At 44.8% G+C, this 8314-nt stretch overlaps 1 protein-coding gene across 4 annotated transcripts in view; it reads left to right on the top strand.

Moving 5' to 3' along the window:
• Positions 1 to 7855, top strand: part of lrp8 (low density lipoprotein receptor-related protein 8, apolipoprotein e receptor) — a 125533-nt gene extending 117678 nt beyond the window's left edge. For 2 of the 4 annotated variants that reach the window (XM_061237887.1, XM_061237886.1), the window contains exons 18-19: positions 1039 to 1107; positions 2088 to 2377. In XM_061237887.1, the coding sequence (XP_061093871.1) occupies positions 1039 to 1107; positions 2088 to 2377 (359 nt within the window). Of the gene's footprint in view, positions 1 to 1038; positions 1108 to 2087; positions 2378 to 3427 lie in introns of those variants that run through there. The other 2 variants (XM_061237888.1, XM_061237889.1) reach the window with 2 other exon arrangements.
• Positions 7856 to 8314: the final 459 nt, after the last annotated feature.

The following is an 8314-nucleotide window of genomic DNA, read 5'->3' on the forward strand; positions in this document are numbered from 1 at the left end:
ATTTCAATGGTTACGCTGATTATTAAAACCACAGGCATACAGGTTCTTTTGTCAAAACATCACAATAACACCTGCTCAGGAATAAAATTGGATATTGTTGGGCAAATTCACAGAATTTTCTAAATGTGTAAACAGATGTCTGTATAATAATAATTATACGAAGTGTATCAAAATTACATTGGCACAATATTTCATGAAATTTAAAAATGTAATCGTTATAAATGTTCAACCAGTATCTAATTAACGCCCGTAACTGATATAACTCCATCCTTTATGTGGTATCTTAAAAAAATATATGAATAACATTTTATATGACATGATGATATATTATATAGTGCATACATTATTTACTTTGTATTATTACTTTTCATCTTCAGGGTCTTAAGAGGAATATTATTGTTATCATTGTACTGTAATAGGATTTTTTAAATTTTATTAGCTGCAATCTTCTGCAAACTGAAGTCATAATTTAAAAATGACCTTTCAGTCCTGACATTGTGATTCCCCCCAAGCTGGAATCATCTGATGAGGTTGTTGAGTGTTGGCAGAGGTAATCTAATTGGTGCTTCTCTGCAGTTAGCAGTAATATTCATCTCAGATTCTGCTTCACCTGTTCTCCAGTCCACTCGTGTCCATCCCCCGCTATGCCCAGCTTTCAGGCTCTATTTACAGTATTACTAATGGTCAGGCAGCCTCTAATGGTGAGAGTACGGTGTGATTAATGCTAGCTGGAATGCTTCGCTCCGTAGACCGAGCACTGATGGTATTGTTACCGGGGGATGAGAAGCAATGCACCCTTCACCTGGGACAAAATGGCCTCCTCAGAGTCAATGATGTGTAAAAGTAAAGGATGGGGGAGATGAGACCGTGGCCCTGTGCTGCAGATTTAAATACAGATTGCTGAGGATCTTGAGAGTGCCAGGGCTGGAAGGGGTGGGGGGGGGGGTAGCTGTTAGCTGGTGATGGTGACAAGTCGCACAGCCTTTCTGATCATTCAGCCTCTCTCTCTTTCTGTCTGTCTGTCTGTCTGTCTTACAGCTGGAAGCGAGCGCTATCTTCTTGGGAACAACATAACGGTAGCAGTACTGGGAATCGTCATCCCCATAGGTACATACAGTTATGCTGACAGTTATGCTGACCTGTTCCTTGTTTATATTCAGTGCTTTTTTCCTCCCAATGCGCCTGATATAATTGGGTCAGAAAGCTTGTCTGTATCTGCTTTGGTTGCTTTGGTTGCTTTGGTCGCCGCCCTCCTGCAGCCAAATTATAATGGAAATATTTCTTTAGCATGAAAGAATCATTCTGCTGGTCTGTATGTCCCTGCATGCGCTGGTGAGAGTGATTGAGTGTTCTGCTTAAAAGTAAACCGTGCCAGTCTCAAAGATATGAAATTAGCACTTTCATCTTCATTGTTTGAGATGGATTTGCCCGTCAAGGTAGCCAAGGGAAGTAATGCGAGGTGATTGACTTGCTTCACGGTAACGTACGAGAGATCAGGGAGATGCATTAGGTTTCTGGAAATATTTTCACGATTAGACTTCTTTTATGTTAACAGTTGTGCATAATTGAGGTCCTCAAGCAGAATGTGCAGTCACAAAGGAATTTTAGACCATTTCACCTTGCAATTTTATTTGTCACATTCCCACACCTCGCTTTCAAGCTCTAAAACATTTTATTTTCCTTTAATTTATAATCCATTTAGAGGGGAAAAATTGGACAAAAGGTCAATGTAAAAACTTAAAGCTGTTTACAGTGGGAGAATGAAGGCATGTGACTAAAACAAAATGTGGTTCGGTCCCTCCGACAATCTAACAAAAGAGTAATTAAGGAACATTTTAGAGGAATTCCACCGTCGGGTAGACCATTTATATGAAGAATGTGTCGGTTAGCCGGCCCTGGAAGGTCGAGCGTAGTTCTGCGCTCCCTGGAATACGAGCGCGTCTGTGGAGGTCCTGATTTGCATGGAGAGGCACTGGGGGTGTGAATGCCATGACCGCTGTGTGTATGCTCTCCCCGCTCCGACTCCTCTGGCTGTCCCCTGGTTTAACGCAGCGCCGTGTCTGTGGCTGTGTGTTAAACGCATGCAGTTCCTATCATTGCTACAGTGGTCATCGGCCTGCTCTGCACCGGCGGCTACCTGGTGTGGCGCAACTGGCGGCGGAAGAACACCAAGAGCATGAACTTCGACAACCCCGTCTACCGCAAGACCACCGAGGACGAGGACGACGAGATCCACATCGGCCGCACCGAGCACATCGGCCACGTCTACCCAGCCGTGAGTGGCCAGCCCTTCATGGCCCTGCCCCTGGGGGGCGGGATCCCAGACCCGGGGTCCCACTGGTACTCCACCCAGCCCATGCTCTCCAGTACTAAGTGAGGCGGGGCCATCAGGGGGAGGGAGGGGGGGGTTGGGTGCGTGTGGGGGTCTCATTGGCTCCTGGGGCCTGCAGGGTATAGGGGACAGCCACTCAGGCGCGTTCAGACGCCGAGCCGGCCGCCAGGCCCCGCCCCTCCACCAGGCAGAACGCGTCACAGACAGGTTCGTTTATATTTCGAATTAGAAACGGCTCACCTGGTTTGGTTTTTAAACTCCTCCTTTTGTTAAGGACGTGGAACTGGTTGTGCAAAGTGATGGAAGACGCAATGGCATACACCCGTGCTGTGTTCCTTAGGCTTTGAAATCTTGAGTTTCAATTAGGGCCACTTCTGAAATAATAAACAAAACACGATCAGCACCTTAGATAGTGGGACAATCTATAAGGATATTCATTCGTTATATATTTGTATATTTATTTCAGCATGGTGAAACCGGTGTGTTTACGTGTTTTTGTACGACGTTGTTTCTGAGGCGAGAGAGTGGGAATGGGAACTTTCTAGCATGGTGTCGCCCGTTAGGCTTAGTATGGAGCAGGACAGGGGGCTGTGATGTCACAGCCTCTTAAAGGGGCTCCGGTCCTTTAAGAAAGTGAAGGTCGGAGAGGCAGGTGTGGGAACCTGCAATAGCTGAGTCTCACTTGACGGGCGGTGGAAGCCCAGGAGAGTACACACTTCTCCCCTCGTCGAGCCGAGCTGCGCTTTTGTGTCCCTGCTCTTTGAATTATCCACACCTCCTCTCAGACACGGACACTAGCGCCTCGAGGCGGTGTGCATTCGCTTCCATAACGTGATTTAGCGCTGTGCTATCAATGCTTAAAATGACAAGCAGGATCAGAGCGATCTGCATAATTGGGCTCCCCCCCCCCCTCTCTCCTGCTCTTTCTCTCACTCTTTCTGTCACCCTATCTGGCTTTCTTTCTCTCCTCCCCTTCCTCCTCCCCCTCTGTCTTGCTCTACCTCTCTCGCTCCCTCTGCCTCTCTCTCTCGCTCTCCCTGTCTCTCTTTGTTTGCCTGGCCCTCCTGTTAACGTGGTTTTATCTGCTCTCTGCAGCGCGTGGCGCTCAGTACGGAGGACGACGGATTCCCCTGAGGAGCGCGTCATGTTCCCGCCCCCTCCCTCCCACTGGCCGAGAGAGCTGAGGGACGCATGCTCATTGGTAGAGACCCCGCGCGGGGGCGTGTCCTCCACCCTCCTTAAGTTAAACAGCGCGCCACCGCCTCTTTTCTAGACGAGCTGTTTTTACTGACCGTACTACCATCACCTCTACTACTGTACTACCAACACTACTACTGCTTCTGCTCCTACTCCCCATTAGCAGTAGAGGAGAAGGCTGCTTAATGGTGACTAACCTCATTGCTCGTCAGTGCACATGTATATAGAGGCTGAGTTCCCCAAGTACCCCTGGAATAGCAGCCGTATTTGAATTTGTTTTTTGCTTATTTATTGTCTTGTTGGTAGTGTAAATATGATCCAGCCCGTGTCACAGATAATTTGTGTGGCATCTTTTCGGGCACTGGAAGGTGGAGGGTGGGTAGCGTTACGGAGGGGCAGCAGGGCCAAACTCTAGGGACGGGATTATGGGTAATCTGCTTGCAATAGTTAATGATGAGGGTACGTTTTTTTTATACAGGAAGACATGGAGCCTCTTTTGTAGTGTACTGGATCCCACAGCCTGGTCCTCCTGAAGACATTCATTACTTAAATTACAGCACAATGTCCATACCACCTACGACTGAGGTTAGCAGATAGGAAAGAGACTCTGTGTCAAATATTCATTGGTAACGGCCCGTAAGTGAAATGGAATGTTGTTGGTTGAAAGCTGTCTGACTGGCTTTATGGTCGACGTTTCCTTCTTGAAATTAATATCAGGGTGGATTCTAATGTGTGTAATGCTTACTGTGTGAGATGGAGCTAAATAATGTCATTTGAGAATAAACTGAACAGAGAGGAGTCAAAATCATCAGATATCAGACACGCAAGTGCAACATGCTTCCATCTATTTTTGTTCTTATTCAATAAGCAACACTTAGATCCACGTTTTCCAGCTAAACCTGTTGTTCTAGATGTCTTCCATCTTGACAGGAATCAGGTGACGCTCATAAAATGTTTTATCATGGTTGAGTTGTTTTGACTGAAGAAGGTGTCCATAGTAGAGTAGTGGATAAAAATCTTTATCTTAATCTTAAGCTACATCTTGAACTACATTTCAACCAGCATGGTTCTTGAATACGTCATATGAGAACAAAGAGTCTTCCATGAAAGTTGAGTCTCTGTTCCTGTGCTCTCCACAAACCAGTCACAGGCCAGACGAGAATCCACAACACAACGCTTTCTTGTTTAAGTAGTTTTGTTACATAAGGAAAGAAGAATATTTATTTTTATGGTTGTACAATTTCATCTTTGTATTTGTAAGTACAGTGCATATATATTTCTACATGTTGTAGCAAATGTACTTTTTCTCGTCTACTGAAGGTAGCAGAGATAGAAAACGGTCGTTTCCTGATTTTTGTACTTGAACCCGAGCAGTCACAGTTTTCCAGCCCTCCGAGCCTGCAGCTGAGGCTCATGGGTAAATTCAGTGAGCGGCAGAGGAAGCACAGCTGTTTCATCACCCTTCTGTTACTGTGGCCTGCAGCGAATTGTCGACTAGATTGATCTTTCTGTTTTTGTTGTTTTTATGCATATACTTAATGAATCGACTTATTCTTAACCTACTTATTCTCAGAGGAATGTGTGTATATAAATATATATATTTACAGGAAACGCACACGTACAGTACATACAGCACACAACGCATAAATACTGCTGTTACATTATGCGGCATGTGGCACTGGGTTGGCCAGCGTCTGGTTGGTTGATGCATTGCTACCACTGATTAAGGCTTCCCTCTCTCGGTTGGAGGTGTCTGCTCTCCAGTGATGCCGCGATTGCTCGTGTGGGGGGTGGGAGAGGGGGGTGTCTGCTTTGGTAAATCTGGATTTGCATGGGCAGATCCAATCGCAGCACACAGCCATCATGTACATGAATGGAAAGTGGGTAATCTCCTCAGAGCTTGCACACTTCCCCCCCCAATTTGATCTCTTTAGTCTGGCTGCAGTTGAGCAGGCGTTGCGTTCACTCCTGCACCGGCCGTCTGTCTGTCCAGACCCTCCTTGGGACCCCCCTTTGGCTGCACTGATTGGGTGCCATCACACAAGGTGGCATGAAGGTGCTGCTGGCTTTCAGGTGTACGCAGTGGTGGTTAATCCTGCTTGGGAGAGGGCATTTGATTGGGCATTTGAATGCCTGCCCTGCTTACCCGTCAGAGTGCTCTGTTTGTGGACTGGCGTCTGTCTGGGACACATATAGGCTTTTGGCTCTGTGACACACTGCATACAGTGATGAAAGTTACAGAGGTGGCCTCTCTACTGACATGGTTGGCATAACCCCAGTAAGCATAGCCCCAGTGTCAGACGTTCCATTTGCTTTCACTGCAGTTAGGCGATAGGGGGTAGGGGAGGGGGGCAAATACTTTTTTTCTGTTGTTGATGCATGGCAGTGGGCCACACTTAATTAGGCCTTAATTCCTGGCCTGGGACGATTTCTCTGAGGCAGCTGACAACCTGCAGCAGAGGTCCTTTCTCTTCCTGGTCTCGACTCGTCAGGAAGATAGCACTCCACGGACTGCAGGGTCACACTTCTTCAGCCCACAAAAAAAAAAAAACCTGAATCTGTGTTTTTGGCCAGTATTGTGCATACAGGGTATCGTGAGTCCCACACAGCATCATATAATAGTGCTTTAGTAACAGAACTGTTCGAATCTGAGCTCGGTTTTTACACATCTACTCTTTGACTCGTGTGCGCATGAAGTACTCAGCTCATTACCGGCTAGTTCTCCTGGACTGGAGTCTGTAGACCGGCATACGCTCCTTTATTTGTGTGGTAGAGTTAGGATAAACATAGTGGCTGGTAGCAGTGGCATGCCCTGAGAACACTCAAAGTCATAGTGAACAAGCTTGACTGGGGACTCTTTTGAAAGTTTGAAAAGCATTTTTATAATGAAACACTTAGGGCCAGTTTCACAGACCAAGATTTCCATTCAAAATTGAATTTAGTCTCGGACAATGCTTAATCTGCGTCTGTGAAACCGGCCCCTATTGTGTTATTTTTCCACTGGGGACATCATCATAGTGACATTTTAAACGGAAGGATTCTTGAATGGTCACAGGCTGAAGGCTTTGAACACGTTTCTCAGTACATGGCCACTGCTAGGCAAACCTACCATAGACCGCTAGCCACTGACCATTTCAATCTCTTATTCTATGCATTTTAAATGGTGATTCTTGCTCAATTGGAATAGGAACTCACCAGTGCTGCTCCACCATCCTCCATTGCGACTAACTGTAGATCTTCGTGCTTCACCATGCTTTTCGTTCCCATCGCTGTTCACACTTTTGCTTTGGAAGGGCTATCTTTTCAAACGGCGAACACTCAGAACAACAGGAGGACAAGAAACCTGCGTGATGTTTTTCCCCTGCGGAGTTGTGATTGTCTCTTCTCCTTCTGTGAAAGAACCAGTGTTTTACTGTGATAGGACCCTTGTGATTATACATGACTATATCTGTTCTAGTCCAGTGATTTTTTTGCTGGTTGTCCTTGCCTTGTAGCCGTCACCCTCCTCCATATCTAGTTCATGTTAATTGATGTGTATTACTTGAAAACATGGATCAGGCTGTTCTTTTGTACCCGTTAAATGGGAGTTAGGGAGGGTTACGGGGGTCTGGTCATTTTCAGAGGAAGGATCAAGTTTTCTGGATTACGTTCATTCCACAGCCATACTGGAAACATTTTGTATGCCGTTTGTTGCACAAACTTTTCAAAATGCCTTCTGCACTGTGTAAATGAGAACTTGGAAGGGGAAGGGGGTGATTGTTGCAGTCAAATAGTTTTGAATCATAATTTGTAAATATGTTTTCATACTGGAAAAAGTTTTGATAATGTTTTAAACGTTTCTGTAAAAAGGATGTGTATATAAGCCTCCAGAAAAAAGAGTGTAGACCATATATGAATTTATTTGTACACAAAAGCACTGGATTTCTTTACTACTTGATTGTAACTAAAATTAATAATCTGCCAAAGTGTTTTTATTCTTTTTTTCTGTAAGGTATAATTTTGTTTTGCTTTTTAACAGTCAAATGTTGCAGAAGGTAGGGTTGTCATAATGTATTTTATTGTTTAATAGATTTGGTTGTTTTTAAAGAGGGGTTATCATTTAATTTATTGGTGCCTTGTTTGTGTTAATGTACATTTTACTGTATTTGTTTTTGGTGTATATGTCTGTAGATGGGTTGGGAAAGGGGAGGGGAATTATACTTAGCGACTTCTGTACTTACATTGAATATCTGTACTGTATGCCAAAATGGTCACACTCACGTTTCTATCAAATCAAGCTGTTCATAAATATCTCTATATATTGATATATTAAATTTGTAAAAATCACATATTTTCTTGTTTTTCTTTCACTGTATCTGTTTAATGTGTTTTCTAGTTCATTCACCCTTCAGGTATATTGGCCATGCTGAATACATGAATCTTATGATGACACTGTGAAGAGGTGCAGATGCCGTAACAGCCAAAAAGCTGGGATATCTCCGCCAAAGCACGTGCTGCCATTGTGCGGCACCCTGTGTTTAACATGCGGCCCCACGCCCTCGCTGTTTGTGTAATTGCCTAGATTAGAGAGAGCACTCTGGACCACTTTGTCGTCCATTTTAATAATAGTCTTTCAAGCTGAGGGGAAAGAATGAAAGGATGTCTGTCTGCTCAGAGTATTGAACAAGAGAGATAGCTCCTGCTACTGCGATAATTATTTCAACACAATTGTTTCAAGTGTTTCTAGTATTTCGAGGGAGTCGGCCACTGCGTCTGAGGAGAAGCCGAGTTGCTCCAAATGTCGGA

The sequence above is a fragment of the Conger conger genome, chromosome 4, assembly GCF_963514075.1.
Source record: "Conger conger chromosome 4, fConCon1.1, whole genome shotgun sequence".
In the NCBI taxonomy this organism is placed as follows: Eukaryota; Metazoa; Chordata; class Actinopteri; order Anguilliformes; family Congridae; genus Conger; species Conger conger.